The following is a 17,727-nucleotide window of genomic DNA, read 5'->3' as shown; positions in this document are numbered from 1 at the left end:
CAACTTGTTTTTAACCACAAGGTGGCAGTATAATCAAAGTGACAATTCTGTGTGGAACTCAAAACAAAGGACAGTGTGTGTTCATGGTAATAGAAGACGATGTCACCCTGTGTAAGAGTGTGGCTCAGTGAACAACAGAGCTCTATGGCACAGAAGAAGATATATCACACCAAAAACTATTGAGTGTGTATCTCATTGTTATATAGAGGTCTATACAGCGTATCGTATATCTGTTTCTACTGGCAGAAAAGACTGACACAAATTCATCTTTCAGTTATTTAATGGAAGGAAATAAAATTCCAGGACTTCCTTGAAAAAGGAGATCTTGTAATCTCACAGTGACTGTTAAAGTGATTAGTGATTACAGTCTGTAGTGTTCATACTGTCAGTTTATGAACTCAGTGCTCAGTTGAAGGTGAAACCCTTCCAGATGTTCTTTCAGTTTCTCCCTCACATCTCTCATTTCCACAGATGTGCTGTTGATAACAGAGTTCTGGTCCCCTTGTTCATCATCACACACTGTTTCACAGCTGTTCTCTGCCAGGAGTCCAAAGTCTCTTTTCAGATCTACTTCTGACACCAGTATGGTTTGTGCTTCATCAGCAACTCCTTCCATCTTCAGAAAGCTTTGTAATCCATCTTCGGCTGGGACGGGAACCAGGATGACCTGTCCCTCGGCGTCGTCCTGTATCCAAAACAGCTGATGCTGCAGGTCCACATGATGATCCTGACCCATGCTTTCAGAATCTGTTTCACATATGTCAGAGAGCATCAGCTCCTGTTGAGAGCCTAACAACTGCACACTCTGCTCACCAGTATCACACAGAGACACTGCAACAGGACTCACATGCTGGAGAACTTGAGTTTGGAGTAGGACCTGTGAATTTGTTACATTTGAGTCACTAGTTTCTACTATTTTACCAGGAGATCTTTCCAGCCTGACTATCTGTATTTCTTTGTTGTTTTCAGCTGTGTCACAGGTGGCAGTCTCCACACCTCTCTGGATCATCAGAGAGTCTTCCTCCACTGTTGGCTGAGCAGCTTTCCTTGTCTTTGAATCCCTGTGTGCTGGCTGCCCATCACCCTGTACCTGCCCTCTTCCACAGTAAGAGCAGTAACCTTTCTCCTCTTCAGACCAGCTGTTGGTATCTGGAAGGAAACGACCCACAAATTCCATCTGATCCCCAAATCTGTCCTCAAATAACCCTGTGTCTTCAGACTTAGCATCAGTCTCACTGTCCAGGCTGTGACCCCCTCTGCCTGGTGTGTTCTCCTCTCCTGGTGTCCAGCTCCCTCTGTCCTTAGAACCGTCTCGTGATATGAGCAGAGTGTGCTTCAGCCGTTTGTCACGGAGCCTCAGCATAGTGCTGCGCAGGCGGTTCTCCCTTCGCCTGGCTGCGTGGAGCTGTCGTAAAGCCTTTTCTAAGCAGTCGATAGCCTGGTCGTAACGTCTTCTCCACAGCAGGGGGCACAGCTGGGCGTAGCTGTGCTCTTTGGGCAGGTAGAAGCCTGGAGGAGGCGGCAGGCGTCTCATGTAGCGTGATGGAGAGACGGAGCGAGACACTGGTGGTGGTGAAGAGCTATGTTCTTGCTGTGAGAGCTGCTCCACCTCTGCTGTCTCTTGAGAAGATGCAGGTGTGTTGTCATTAGTCTCATCAGCTGCTGCCGCTGACTTCTGGACTGTGGCTTCTTCTGTAGTTTGACCCTCCTTCTCCTGCTGAGTGTTCGGCTTATTTGAGCGTGGACGCTTCCTACAGAACCAATAAAGATACAGGCTCCATTAGTGTTTCCTTCACATGGTAGAACATACACACATGACTGTAAAGTGTACTTTGTATTGCTATGAGGTTCCTCCTTGGCTAACACTAACATTAGATCTTACAGCTTCTACTTGTATAATTACTGCAGGTCAGTACTGTATATTGTTGTGGTTATACTGTTGTTTTCTCTTGCTTGCATGCTTTGGCTGAAGAACTGTAACTTGTTCTCTTTGAGAATGTTCTTTTTGCCCACAATGTGATTAAGCTGCCCTCTGGTGTGATAAAGTCATCAATTAAAAATATTGTTAAAGACTGTGTAAAGTGAATTCAAACCTTTTCTTCTAAACACATTAAATAAGTCATAAATGTATTTCTAAAAAAAGGTGTAAAAAGCATTTCAACCATTTAGATTTGAATTGTGGAGCTAGGCTGATTAGCATAAACCCGCCCCTGCTGCTGTAGAGGTATAAATACATTTAGCACACGCTACTACTACTACAGTCTACACTTAGCGTATTAGCTGAGCTAGCCGCCGAGCTAGCCACTGAGCTAACCGCTGAGTTAGCCACTGAGTTAGCAGCAGAAAGCTCTCAGACGTAGCGTCCATGTTTCTGGTAGAGGTGGTGACTTTGATTGACAGGTGACACTTGGTAGGGGGCGGGGTTTCAGTGAACTCGACAGCGTTTGGGAGCAGAGAAAGAGGCTGAGTTTTACACAACTTTGAAGCCTAATTTCATATATTTGGCGATTTTTTTAATCATTCAAATTTGGCAGGGTGGTTAACAACACACTTTTCTGTGGTATGTCAAACCCAGAACACATATTTATTCTTACTTTACACAGACTTTAAGTGTGTACTGGAGAGTGCTGCTGTCTAAGGCCCCGAACTTTCTCCACACAAACACTGAAACACAAATGGCAGCGCCTAGCTGACTCTTAGGCACTGGTGGAGACAGTATAGGTTAGTTAAACTAATCAAAGTGTATCAACGACTGCAGTAGCAATCAAATTCAGAGTCAACAGGATAATGTGTTCAGCAAGTCTACCAAAAAATAACAGTAAAGGCTGCAAATTCTGAGGCACCCAGCTGGCCTCGTGTTTAAGAGACACAACATACCACCCTGACATCCCTGGGTCATTTCTGCTTAGGGACCTTAGTATCAGTAGGGCTATAGATAAAATCAAATATCACAATCACAATATTTGTGATTAAACCACTTAATATCGAAACAATATTGTAGGGATGACAACTGATGCTTTTACAAAATATTTACACAATAAGATTTTTGATAAATAATCATCAGTAATGTGGATATAATGACTAAGTGGGTAAAGGCAAATAATACAGCTATAGCAGTCTGGTAAGTTCAGAAAATGACATCATTTTACTGAAATGCACCATTTAAAAGCAGGAAAAGACAACAGTTCTGCCTTATCACGATATCTAAATTCTAAGATGATATCTAGTCTCATATCATGACATCGATATAATATTGATATATTACCTAGCCAGACTCTCAGTCTTATTGTAACTGTAAAATATTTTAGTGCTTTGTTGAAAAAAAGTGCAGTACAAATAAACATTGCAGGAACAACTGAACAGGGTCTGGTTGTACTTTTAAGATTCTGCTTTGCCTGCATGTTAAAATAAATCCACTGCTGCTAGAAAAGAGACATTAATAGACCATAATGAACAGGTTGGCATGTTATATGTGAAATTATATCTTAACAAGCTTAACTTTTAGACTCTGTCTTGAGCCAGCACACAAGTGAGGCTCACGAACTGCTGAACAAGGTTGATGAGTACTTCCAGACTATGACTCTTTACCTGACAGGAACATCTTCTTTTTTTGGAGGGTTTTTTGATCTTTTGCTTCTGGTTGCTGAAGTGTAATCAAACACTGTAGGCAGTGCATCTTCTTTCAGTCTTCTGATCCCACTGTGAGTGAAATGGTCAAACACATTTTAGGCTGCTGTTTTGAAACCATACGCAACATATTTTACACCAACTGTCAATAATAGTAGCCTGACACTGCCAAACCAATTCATGAATGTAAATCAGTGTAAGGCTGTTATCAACAGGCTCAGACCAAAACTTGGCCTGCAGAAAAAATGTCCAGTCCAGTTTGTTTAATACTGTTGTTATAGTGGATTCAACTGACTGTTCCACATCAGCAGCAGTCATCTTGGTTGTTTATGAAAATGTCTCAATGGTTCTCTTCTGTACAGTCATCATATCAAATCTGCCACACATTAGATAAACAGTTGTGATAAGCCAATAATGGGTCACATCGGTTGGAAATGAAGCCAGACGCAGAGTAAATACAACGTGACAATACAACAACATAACTACAATAACACTAGAATGATATGATCACTACACACCTGATTCCAGTTAGCTCAAAGCTCTCTGGAGTGAAGTGTTTGGAACAAAAGTAGACAAAGTCAGTCTGAGGATCCCAGGAGTCTGCACGGTGAGAGTTACTGATCCAAAGGTTCCTCCGAGTTGCTCCTTTTGGTAATCTGACCATCACAAAGATAAATTATTATTAGATGTATATGTTATGTAAAAGTTCCTAAAACCTTTAAATTGTGTTAAATGCTCACTTGTGAAAGGTGATACCAGCACTACGAGTCTCACGGTTGTCCCGAGATTTGCAGCCGCCTGCTGAGCAATGTCTGGGCATCTGAAAGTGATGAATGTTTTAACATTGTCATTTATGTGAAGTAATGATACAAAGAACATTCTTTTTACTTTTCATGAAGCTCAGGTTTGTTTATTATTCCAGGTTTGATTTTCTAACTCTCATGTCCTAACTTCTCATTTACTGTACATACTGTAAATGTGCCATAGTAGTAGGGCTGGGTGATTATGGCAAAAATCTAAACCACCATTGATTGAACTTTTAACCTGGATTATGATTAATGAATGATTATCTCCACACATGATGAACAGTTATGTATTTTCACAGTTTCTTTAGTTTAGTATTTTCCACTGCTGCCCTCACACATGAGGATCTTTAGGGAGGTAAAATAAAGATGTTTTAAGGTGTGACGCTGTGGTTAATGTCTAGTTTACTTGATTACAACTATGTAAAGATCATGGTTTGGGTTCAAATCATCACTGGAGACAAGTTTTCATATTCCTTAAAGATATGCAACCTTTGCTGTCATGGCAACAGTGAACACCACCATTAATTGACGTGAGCAGTTTCTAAATGTCGGTTTCCATTAATTGTACATGTACAATTACTATATTAATAGTATATATATATATATATATATATATTATATATATATAATACTATGTATAGTAGCATGCATTTCATGACAGTTGGTACAAACACATACAACTACTCATGATGGACAAACTATGTGAACTATTTATCTTTATCAATTTGAGGTCTTGAGAGGTTGAACAGAAATATAAATATTTGTGTTGGTTTAAAAGGTGCTATAAGTCATATTTGATGGTAATTATTTTTTAATGACCATATCTGGTGCTGATTAGTGATAGTCACTGCTGTGTTGCTCAACCAGATGTTTCAGACAGCTGATCATTTCATGGGACTACTTTCTTTTCTTACTGGAGTTTTTGTGCACAGGTCACTTCCTCACTGTCCTGTACTGACAGTAACTGACCTGCATGAACCCACAGTTGTTCTTTCTTATTCCAACTGTTATTCTATTCATTTGTCCTCGTTATGACTCTTACTTCTTATGTGTGTTGCTGCTTTTTGTAACGTTACGGTCACTTGATGGCACTGTTCCCTTCTTTAATACTGCTCTTCACTTCAGCAATAAAGTTAAGGGGAAAAAAAGTTGACATGTTTTAGTGTCTCTACCTATGGTCTCTACATGAAGCCAGTGTGATGTTGCTGTTAACTCCATGGAGAATGAACGGGAATGAAAACGCACGTCACTGTGTAGTATTAGACGTGTAGCTTGCGTTAGTGGACGTAATGATGATGGTTTAAGCTCATGTGATTCTCAGAGTAATAATTAGATATTAAACTATCACTTTACTCACATTCAGTTTAGAGAACATACAATGAAACGTTAATAACACTTATTATCATTCATCATCTGCCGCTTCTCTTTATCAGCTAATGTAGCTTATATAACAAGCTAGCCACGAGCTCGCGACAAGCTAACCGCTCATAAACGTCATGCACAAGGCGCGTGCCATTGTTTTGTCTTATTACCAGTGTTGATCAAACACAGTGCATGATGATATGATGATTAATAATGCTAAATATATTACCACTGCACGGTTTTCGACCTCACGAAGATGGCTGATCTGTTCTTCTTTCACCTTCTTCCTAGTTTTCCTCCGCCTCTTTTTTTGAAAGGTAAAACTTTATTTAAAAACTGCAGCACACAACGCAAAGAACTGAGAACAAACCATGGGACAAACACATATCACTAAACAAACACACACTAACTTCAACTATCATTTATTAAATTGAATGCATTAATATACAAGCATATGCAGTCTTAGGTCAATTGTTACACTAATCATAAAATATATCTCAATAAATACATTACTTTTGATTAAATGAGTGATTGTGAAGCTTTGTGTTTGACCTCCTGTAAAATCAGTGTGTAATTATGTCTCATTGACATATTTCAGAAGTCTATGAGTTGATAGCATTTCCACCAAAGAGATGTTTCCTCTCAAAGCTTCTCACATCATTTCATTTAAATAACTGTTCAGATGATCCAATATTTCACAACAAAGCTAACATGACAAATATGTTTAAAATACAGACTTATGTTGCAGAAACATGGTTTAGTCTTCTTTCCTCTCTTGTGATTGGTTTATATTGACCCTTTACAACTTTATTACAAAATAAAGTTTATAAAGTTGAAACCAGCATCAACAGTAAAGTGCTCTTCATACACTGATTCAATTTAATAATATCAAATGTAACCATTTATCATCACAAGCACAACAACATTTTAAAGTGCTCACCAGTCAGTGCATCGTTCATAAATAAAAAATAAAACAGATAAAATAAAAATGAAATTTACTAAAAATATATAAAAACAGCCCAAGTATACCCACATACACACATAAGGTTACACCCTGTCTTTTTTTTCTTTTAAAACTAATGCACTTTAACGATATGTTTTATCCTGTATGTTTAGCCTGTTTTAGCTTGTTTTTAGTCAGATTTAATTTATTTTCGAATCTGAGACCTGAGTACTATATCTCGCTCACATGTCTGACATGATGACTGACAAATAAAGCATCTTGAATCTTGCACAGCCCTATTGCACAGTCAGTTGTAAACAGTATTAATTAGCAGCATTGAGTGTAGTAATAGCTGTAAGATAAAAACTGTGTTTTCAGTATGAACAGTCAGCTGAGGCCGTTGGTCTCACGCTCTGCAGAAAAGCTTCCATGTGTTGCTTGAAGTCATTTTGATTGTCATCCCTCCAATATGAAGCCACATTTCATTCCACTACAATAAACAATAAAGCAGACTCATAGTTCAAATCTATTTGACATATTTTTTTTAAATGAATTTTCTGACTCTTTAAAAGATAGTTTGGGGTTTTCATGTTCATCTTAATCCTTAAACCTTCAACATCAACATTTTTACAGCTTGTGAAATACTTCAATAAACAACATTGTCTCATTATGTTGAGAGAACTCATTTTTCCACTAGCACTATTACACTCCTCCTAATTGTATTTGATGTTGCAATTTTGGCATAGTTGATCATATTTTCAAATAGACAGGGCTGAATACAGTCTGTCATGTATTATAAGAGTGTTATATACATCCATGATCTGTGGCAGTTGACTTCATGGTTTACTCCTTCATGACTTGGGTTCTGAATTGTGGACGATACCTTTTCTGTTTTGTGAAACATCATTGTGTTTTATGAAATGTTATGTTTGAAATCTTGTGTTTTGACCCCTCAGAGCCACCATATTTCTGTAATGTGTATTTAGTAGTAGTATGAATACTGACATCATTCACATTCTACTATGGGCCTTTTTTGACAATGTGATTACCTTTCTATCTGCTGTGGGAGCCTATTGAGCCACCTTCAGAATAGGAATCAAACCTAAACAATAATGCTGACTCCACACTTTCTCTGCAGTCTGTGCATTGCATAGGCTACTGAATGCACCACAACTATTTATCATATGATCTCACTTCTCATCTCTTCAGGATTTTATATATAATAAAACTTCTTTATTACAGAAAAAGACAAGGATTGCTTTTCATTTTTTTACCCAGTGTTTTTTCAGTCTATGCATCTTCTGTCAACAGCCACTTAGTGACTGACTACTAACATATTAATCCTGCTGTACAGTTTAAACAGCATTCATCTCATTAAGGTTATATTGATCCCTTGATCTACTGTAGCCAATTTGTATAAAACCCCTGGTAGGTGTGTGTCAGAGCTGATCTGGTGAGCCCCTGCTGTGTTTCAGTCTGGATGATCACTGTCTGGGTCTGCCCCCCCTTCCCTCCCACTCCTCCTGTCTCTGACCGCCGTGCGCCATTGTCCCCATCCCATCCTCCCTCCCCCCATGGATCACTGACAGGAGGAGAGAGAGGAGGCGGGCTGTAAATCATAGCACGTCCCACAACGCGCACACACACACACACACATAGCCTGCACACACACTCAGCTGGAAGCAGCACGGGGCAGTTAACGGTGAACGTGTCTCAGTATGTTAAGATGAGGATAGTGTATGTACCGCACGGAGCTCCGGGGTCGTGATGTAGGCAGACTGGGCTGTGACAGGCTGCTGGACCCCGGCCGCTCCTCTCCGGCTGCCTGCTCAGCTCCCCGGCGTCCCGGCGCTCCCTGTCTCTCATGCCAAACACAACGATCCCGACGAGCTCCAGAAACACACAGTCCAATGGTTTTTGCTCCTGCAGCTGCGCCGGACCCCAGCCACAGGGCATGGATATATGTAAGTCATTCTGTTATTTGATCAGTTCATTTCTTAAGCTTAAACGCCCGCGCGCGCGTGTGTGTGTGTGTGATAATGAGTGTAAATGCTGCTTAATATGATCATAAGTTCTATTGTAGCAGCCTGATTACTGCGCATTACTAACAGCGGAGTTAACACACTGGCCTATATAATCCACAAGCAATAGCACAGTCACCAGCAGCCTGGAAAATGTGATGTCTGGTGTCTGCAGCTGCAGCCCATCAGCTGTGGAGGCCAGTCTCATCTTAACTGTTAGACTTTAAACAGCAAACTATAATAGGAGCCAGGCTTGAAGTGAAATACATTTATATACCTGCTGGTTGGAGTTATTGCCAAATCATGTAAAGGATGAGCCTGAAAGTTAGTTCTTGACCATGTAGATCTGTGGCAAAAATCTTAACTCAAGGGCCACTTACTTGCTTTTTCATGAGCTATTGATTTTCCTATCACATGACTGAAGCTCTATCTGCTTCAGAGTTGCCAAAGTTACTTGTTCCACTCAACTGATCACGCATGTATCATTCATGTGTGTTATATTGAGCCTAAACAAGAATTTCAACATGTCCATCATAATAATACGTCATCATAATACATAATTATACAAACATAGATTATAATGGCCATATCCTTAAATCTACATTTACAGATAAGAAACCATGCTGTTTTATTACATTTAGCAATGAGATTAAACAATACATTCATTCAATTCAATTCTCCCTAAAGCCAAAAGCAATTCAAACTGTAACACACTGTGCTATGTCAAAAATCTTTCCCCCATCCCCCTAGTGTTCATTTATGTGTACATTTTCTTAAAGAATACATTTACTCTTCCTTGTATTTGTACCCAGAATGTATTTTTTAATCGTGTCATGGTATCAGTGGTGGGGGGATGGATGTATTAAAAAAAAAGTGGATACTGCATTCCAAGATGGCGCCACATTCATTCCAAATACCATATGCTGAGAAAGTTTTCAGGCTACCATGGTTTTGGGCCCTCAGAGCCTAAAAACGCCTTAGTGCAGAGGAGGAGGAGGAGGAGGGGGGGGGGGGGTTGATTTGGAGCCATGATTTTTACCAGGAACTGCCTTAGTGGAAACGGGGCTATAGTGATAGACAGGTTGGGGAAGTATTTGATATTTGGACACAGCTGCTTGTTTTCCACAACATAAACCAAATACTGCGCCTTTGGAATGAACAGCAGGTCTATATAACAGAGGTGTGGTACTGCTGACAATAGATGCAAAGTGATCTTTTTTTCTTCCTGACATGGTTGGCTTATGCATGTTTTATTTCACTGATTGTTGACAGCTGCTTATTTTGTGAGTTGCTGTGCTTCATGTATTTGAACGCAGCATGAAAGGGATTTTTTTGACAGTTGCTGTACCTGCAGCTAACAAAGGATCAGAAATGAATTTAGCTTTACATCACTGATACTGATCCTTTAAAAAATAAGCCTGGATCATTCCTGATCACACTCACTTCTTTATCCTGATGTTATTACCTAAGTCTGAACTCAAGGTTAGGAGGACGTTAGAGAGGGGTTCTTGAGACAACAAAACACACACAAAAACACACACAGACACACACAGCAGGTTTATTAGCAATGCACCAGACTCCTCATTACAGCCGGCTGCTGTCTCAGCGCGCTCCTCCCCAGGGTCAAGGGTGAAAGGTGAAGGCCTGTCAGTCACTGCCAGTGTCTGAGCCTTTGTCTCTCAGCTTTCTCTTTGTTCACTCAGTGGATATCACACACACACACAAACACACACACACACTAGAAGCCTCCTCTGTTTATTGACTTAGCTTATGCCTGAAAAAAACAAACAAACAAAAAAGCACTATACTGAGATGTTTCATATTTGCAGTGACTAATACATCAATGCATTACATCATGTTTGTGCTTGTTAGTTGCAGCATTTGAAGCATAAGTCATGAAGCTTTTTCTATTTCTGAGCATGCAAAATGAAACTCTCCCTGTGCACTGCGACCAGTATGATAGTATGAGTGTCAATAATACTAATATAAGGATATTGATAAATGAACAATGATATTATTTTTAATTATTCTTCCTGTTCATGCATAGCAAGACTCCACTGCAGTACATTGTCCTATTCTGTGATCAAATATTATCACACTAGCTTTATGCTTTATGGATGTATTTTTGCATAGAACAAGAGAAATGGTACCAGGAACCAACTATTCTTTTTACATAAATGTAGTTTAATTAGACTTATAAAAATGCAGACATATCCTTTAAAGTCATTAAATCCGTCACTTTTATTTACTAGCTTATAACCCGAAATCACTCCCTTATGACACCCTCTCTCATCTGTCCCTTGGTTCAGTTAATGAGAAACTCCCCCAAAACACTTTGATACAATAGTAAATAAAGTCATTAATTATAACTATATTATACCAACAGTCAAGTCATTGGCTGCTATGGAATAACATAATTCAAAAGATCATTTAAATCATTTAAAAGTGCTGTTCACTGACTCAGATCACACAATAGACGAGATCAATTAGAATAATATAACACAGCCAGTACAGTGTGATAAATAAGCTAGATAAAGCAAGTTTTAACATGACTGATTTTCATAGCAACTGAAATGTATCATTGTAGTAAATGACTCCTCATGCTGTTGCCTCTTTCAGTTCTCTGAGACAGACCTGTCAGTCTTATGAGAGCTACATACACTGTGTGTGGAGCTTTGATAGTAATGTATGAAGAAGACTCATAGTTAGAATAAAAAATATTTGCATAAACACATCATTTTAATATCTGATTGACATACAGCAGATAATGTAAGGGAGATAGATATATAACCAATAAATCAATAAGTTTAATAGTCACATGTGATCATATAAGGTAGAATCACAGTGAAATGTAACACCAGCAGTTTGTGCATTAAAAAGAGTTTAAAAAGAGAGCAGATGGTGTCTGGTCTGCTGAGCCCTGGCACACTGATCCTGCTCAGCTAACCAGCCTCAATTATTAAACACTGTGTGTGTGTGTGTGTGTGTGTGTGTGTGTGTGTGTGTGTGTGTGTGTGTGTGTGTGTGTGTGTGTGTGTGTGTGTGTGTGTGTGTGTGTGTGTGTGTGTGTGTATGTGTGTGTGTGTGTGTGTGTGTGTGTGTGTGTGTATTATATAGTGGGAGTGTCTAGACATGTGTCTGGTCTGAGGAATGAATGATCCCCACTCTTAAGACCAGACCACATGGGTCATCCAGCTCACCACTTAACAGTTTCAGCTGATTGGCTAGTTTGACTGTGTGTGTGTGTGTGTGTGTGTGTGTGTGTGTGTGTGTGTGTATACTAGACCAACACATGCATTTATATCAATGGACTTAATTATGTGGGTTTTTTTCAGTATAATTTTCTTTGTGAAAAAAGCCAGACTGTTCATTTGCATTTCGTTCTCATATTCTAAGCCCAGAAGTGTATGAGCAGAGAACATTGTGTACTAAATATAATGAACAGAGGCATCATAACTGGAACAGGAAACATAACTGTTGTCTTCTGGGAGTCATGATGATGAGCAGGAGCTGGTGGAAGTGTTTTATGTTAGTTATTAGTGAACCCTCAACATTGTACATATGAAGCAGATGTGATACCTGCTATACTACTGAAGCAGCTCTGAGAACACATACTGTATACCTGCAGCATGCATAGGGCGCATGCATGGAACATAAAAGCTGGGTGGAACAGCCTCTTTTTTTCAGTCAGTCTTATTATTATTCTCAAGTATCCATCTCAGTATCAATCTCATAAATCCAGAACCAGTCAGTTTCTATTTGAGAAAGAGAGAATTGCACTCACTGGCTAAAATGTTTGGGTGTAACCATAATGAGTGAAAAAGAGAAGTGTAATTGTGTCAGAGTGACATTATGATAGAGTTAAGCCTGTCATGATAGCTACGTTTATTGGATGATATATTGTCTTAGAAATAATGATAAATGATATTATTGTCATTTGAAGATCATTTTATACCACTGATATAATGATAATATAATAGTATCGTAATGTAAGGGGGGCAGGGGAAGGGGGGGGGTTGTAAAGTGGGTCCTACTCTGTCTGAGATTGTCCAGGGTGAGATAAGATAACTGATCACTGGTGCTATTGAAGAAGAGGATAATCACACTTCAGACACTCATGTGTGGAGCAGGAATTTAAAAAAAAACTTAAGGATTAGAATTAAAAATCCTTCAAAAACATGACTGGTTTCAGATTAAAAAACGACTGCTTACTAAAGGCCCTTTTTTTTGTCCGTGCTCCACATGAGTGCCTGAATTTTGTTTTCCCAACCGTAACAAGTCCTGAAGATGCTTTGATTGAGAATGACCATGCAAAGATTAAAAGCCACGGAGGAATTGGAAGGAGAGCTCATATGGAATCCTGTGACTGAATGTTTCTCTCCCTCTCTCTCTGTGTGTGTGTGTGTGTGTGTGTGTGTGTGTGTGTGTGTGTGTGTGTTTGCAGCTGAACTGGAGTTTGTTCAGATGATAATTATCCTGCTGGTGATGACCTTCATGATGGTGGTGATCATCTGTCTGCTCAACCACTACCGCCTGTCAGCCCTGGCCTTCCTCAGCAGGCTCAGTCCTAACCAGAGAGACCAGGCCACACAACTGGTAGGTGGCACTGCTATCATACTGGGAGATGCTGGGAGTACTGGGAGATACTGGGGTTACTGGGAGGATTTTTTTTACAATGGATAAGAAAAGATATAAATCACAATACCCTTAGTATGTTAGATGGTTACATTTTGATGCTCTGTGTTGGAGTTAACCATCCTGTCGTCCTCCACCTTCCTTCCGTCTGTCCTCCCTCCTTCCTCTCTCTTTCCTTCCTCCATTCCCTTTTCTTCCTTCCCTCTGTCCTCCCTCCCACCCTCCTTCTTTCCTTCCCTCTTTCCTTCCTTCCTTCCTTTCCTTCCTCTCTCCTTGTCTCTTTCTTTCCTCCTCCCGTCCTTCTTTCCTTCATTCCTCCCTTCCTTTCTCCCTCCCTCCCTCCTTCCTTCTTTCTTCCCTCCCTCCTACCTTTCTTCCTTCTTTCCTTCCTTCCTCCCTTCCTTCTTTCCTTTCCTCCCTCCCTTCCTTTCTCCCTCCCTCCTTTCCTTCCTTCTTCATTAATTCCTTCCTTGCTCCTTTCCTCCCTTCCTCCATTCCATCCTTCCTTCTTCCTCCCTTCATTCCTTGACTCGAGGACAACAGGAGGGTTAAAGTAGTGATGTGTGCGTGTGAAATAATTTGAACTCTCTTGTTGTCTGAAACTGTGCAGACTAAAACTGTGAGCTCATTTTGAAGTGCCTCTCTCTCGCTCTCTCTCTCTCTCTCTCTCACTCTCTCTCTCTCTCTCTCTCTCTCTCTCTCTTTCTCTCTCTCTCTCTTTTTGTCTTTGTCCCTGTCTCAGGATGCCAGTGTGTGGTCAGACAGTGTGCTGACTCAGCAGAGGAACAGTGAGGTGAGTAATGCTTGTTGTGTTTTACCTGAGACAACAGAATTCTCTCTATAATGTTGCCTCTGTGCATCCACACATCCATCTAGATCTGACCTTCTTTTTGTTGCTTTTGATTCTTTAGTTTTCACCACTACTTCTGTCCGTTTTCTTGTGTACAAATCAGTGCAATATGAAAACCTTCAAGTAAAAGCTGTGAGAAGGCGTGCACTGTTATCTCCATCTAATTGTTTTACAGTGTGGACATTCAAAAGAGCTAAAAACACTTTGGACTCTAGAAATGTTCACATGACATGTTGAACAAGCTAGTTTAAAGTAAGAATAAATATGTGTTCTGAGTTTGACATACCACAGAAAAGTGTGTTGTTAACCACCCTGCCAAATTTGAATGATTAAAGAAATCGCCAAATATATGAAATTATATAAATATATATAGTTGTGTAAAAATCAGCCTCTTTCTCTGCTCCCAAACGCTGTGGGAGTGCCCGCCAAGTCCGCTGAAACCCCGCCCCCTACCAAGTGTCACCTATCAATCAAAGTCACCACCTCTACCAGAAACATGGATGCTAGGTCTGAGAGCTTTCTGCTGCTAACTCAGCTGCTAACTCGCCGGTTAACTCGGCTGCTAGCTCAGCGGCTAACTACTCGGCTGCTAGCTTGCCGGCTAATTCAGCTAACAGTCTAACTGTAGACTGTAGTAGTAGTGTGCGCTGAATGTATTTATACCCTACAGCAGCAGGGACGGGTTTATACTAATCACCACCAAGTTACCTAATGTGGCGGTGCCTTTCAGACCCGCCCACTAAATCCTGAACACAGAAATCTTGAAACACAGTTTGTGAAGCCTAGCTCCACAATTCAAATCTAAATGATTGAAATGCTTTTTACACCTTTTTTAGAAATACATTTATTACCTAGTTAATGTGTTTTGAAGACAAATGTCTGAATTCACTTTACACAGTCTTTAAATATGTTTCTCTGCTCTGTGTTTGTGTATCCAGGTGATGTGTAGCCGCCTGAACAGGAACTTGCCGTGTTTCATGCAGCAGCAGCAACTGTGTCGCTTGCAGCCCACCTACCCCCACCTGCCACAGGAGATCATCAACCTTCCTCCCATCATCTGCCTGTCAGACGGGGAGGAGCTGCCGCCATACAAGGGTCCCTGCGGTTTACAGCTCCGTCACCCGGAGCAGCAGCTGGAGCTGATCCGAGCCGCCGTGCGCGCTCCTCCGAACCGGACCGTTTTTGATAGTGACATCATAGACATTTATATACACAGCAAGAGACTACAGGAACCTAAAAGTAACTCTGGAACTAATGATGCCAGTGCAAGAGTGGAGGCTCCCCCACCCTCCTACAGTGAGGTGATGGGGGATTACTCCACCTCTACAGACTGGTTAGGATCTAACAGTTCACAGACAGTGTTCCACTCTGGCAGCAGTGGGCCTGAAAGCACAGCAAAGGCCTCCACTGATTTAAAGAAGAGCTGGCAGAAGGAAACAGAGGGCAGCTGAAATATACTGAACAGACCCTACCACACATGTCTATACATTTCTATATCTGCCTGAGAGGAGAGGAGAGGAGAGGAGAGGAGAGGAGAGGAGAGGAGAGCGCCACACACACACACACATACTCTATAACATGAACTAATCCCAGGTGCTGGAAATTTTATAGGGTGGGTCCATTCGTTTTTGTTTTTGTTTAGGTTTATATATCATTCTTCAGCTTCATGTCAGTATTCTATATATATTCAAGTCCAAAAATTCAACATTTTGGTTGAAGTATATATGTTTTAGCATCAAAATGCTGTTTTCACAAGATTTTCTAAAACGTTTTTCCCATGTGACCTGATGTGGGTTTGTGCATGATGATAATCTGCTCAGCCAGCAGCCGTAGAGACGGATGGAGCATTCACCTTTGCTGCTGCTTAAAGTTAAAAAAATACACACTTCTCCTGCCGGTTAACAGCTCTGGATCAGAGGAGGATCCAGTGTTAGTGCTGTGTCTCCGGCTCTCTCCTCCAGAGCTCAGCAGCTGTCTGTCCCTCCACTCAACACACAGCGAGGAAGTCTGTTAGGAAGACACAGTCAGCAAACTGCGTGTGTGTGTGTGTGTGTTTGTGTGTGTGCGGACTTTCTAACCCACATCACTGCTTTTTGCTAATGCTGAGTGGGCGTTTCCATTTCAACTAGCTGGAAGAAGAGCAGATGGAGTCGTCCTTGAAGTAATATTAAAGCTGCAAGAACTTTTTTATTAGGTGCTAAAAATCTCTGCTTTGTTTTGTATATTTTTATATGTGCTTCATTTCTCTATGCTTATATCATCATCATGTCATGCTGAGCCCAGTCTTTTAAAAATAAGTGATTTTCTTTTTTTGATATAGAAGACCTGTGCACCAACCACTGAACCCAGAACTCAGTGCCATGATTCACACTGTTATTAGTCATGGTGATGTCATGTCAGAATATCAGAGGCTGCTCTGACTTGTCTAAAAGCAGAGGATACTTATCTATGCTCATACTGAACCACTGAATTCAAAGCATTCTTGCTTTTACATTTGAATGTAAATGACTGAAATTGAATTAGATGAATACTTAAGGAACTTACATTGACTTAAATTGGGACTGCAACATTTACAAAAACACAAACAAATGAGTAATTATTCATATTATTGATTAATCTTATTTTATTATGAATCCATTGGTCATTAAGTGTCTGAGGTGTCACAGAATAATGGAAAATGTCAATTGTAAGTTTGCAACATAACGTTAGGTCTTCAGATTCATTGCTTTGTCAGACCAACAGTCTCAAATCCAGTTATTTAAATGGTAAATGGACTGTACTTATATAACACTTTTCTAGTCTTTCGGCCACTCAAAGTGCTTCAACACTACATGATGCCACATTCACCCATTAACACTCTGTTGGCACAGCCATCAGGAGCATTATTGGGTTAAGTATCTTACCCAGCACATCAACATGTGGACTGGAGGAGCCGGGAATCAAACCGCTGATCTTCCGATTAGTAGATGACTGTCTACCTCCCGAGACACAGGCTCAGTGATATAAAACAAGCAGTAAGACCTCACACTGCGAACAACTGGAACAAAGCAAATATTCAGCCTTTTGCTTGATAAATAACTGCAATGACTAATCGATCATCTATAATTGACTGTGTAGCTATAGTAACACACTGTCAAGCACTGTAAGATTCAGCTTTTCATTTTTAAAATGGGACTAGCTTTAAATTCAGAAGTTCAGCATGAGAAGAGCAGTCTGTGCCAGCACTGATTTCATGCTGGAACACATCAGATACAGGACAAATGACATAAACACTATTAAAAGATTGAGATTGATGAGAAGTATTATACTGTATTAGGGTTAGGACATGCGCCAATAAGAAAACCACATTTTTCTAAAATAACCATTTCAATTTTTGAATATTTGTCACACGCCTGTTTTTTGTTGTTGTTGTTTTTACGTTTTAAGAACATACCAAGTTGATCTATTAAAGGAGCAGTGTGTAGAATTAAGTGGCATCTAGAG

General features: G+C 40.2%; 2 protein-coding genes across 2 annotated transcripts; one reads left to right on the top strand and one right to left on the bottom strand.

The window, feature by feature from the left end:
- Nucleotides 1–299: 299 nt before the first annotated feature.
- On the bottom strand, nucleotides 300–4,447 carry thap7 (THAP domain containing 7). The gene is made up of 4 exons (XM_053334165.1): nucleotides 4,368–4,447; nucleotides 4,146–4,283; nucleotides 3,589–3,699; nucleotides 300–1,775 (listed from the first exon to the last, which is right to left on the bottom strand). Exons 1-4 carry the CDS (start codon nucleotides 4,445–4,447, stop codon nucleotides 386–388), a joined length of 1,719 nt encoding a protein of 572 aa, XP_053190140.1. The 3' UTR covers nucleotides 300–385.
- Nucleotides 4,448–8,602: 4,155 nt separating this feature from the next.
- Nucleotides 8,603–15,695, top strand: LOC128373960 (low-density lipoprotein receptor class A domain-containing protein 4-like). The gene is made up of 4 exons (XM_053334164.1): nucleotides 8,603–8,702; nucleotides 13,204–13,355; nucleotides 14,137–14,187; nucleotides 15,183–15,695. Exons 1-4 carry the CDS (start codon nucleotides 8,603–8,605, stop codon nucleotides 15,693–15,695), a joined length of 816 nt encoding a protein of 271 aa, XP_053190139.1.
- Nucleotides 15,696–17,727: the final 2,032 nt, after the last annotated feature.

This window comes from Scomber japonicus, chromosome 15 (genome assembly GCF_027409825.1).
Source record: "Scomber japonicus isolate fScoJap1 chromosome 15, fScoJap1.pri, whole genome shotgun sequence".
Lineage (NCBI taxonomy): Eukaryota > Metazoa > Chordata > Actinopteri > Scombriformes > Scombridae > Scomber > Scomber japonicus.
Note: the sequence above shows the minus strand (reverse complement) of the source record. Positions and strands in the feature narration are given on the sequence as shown.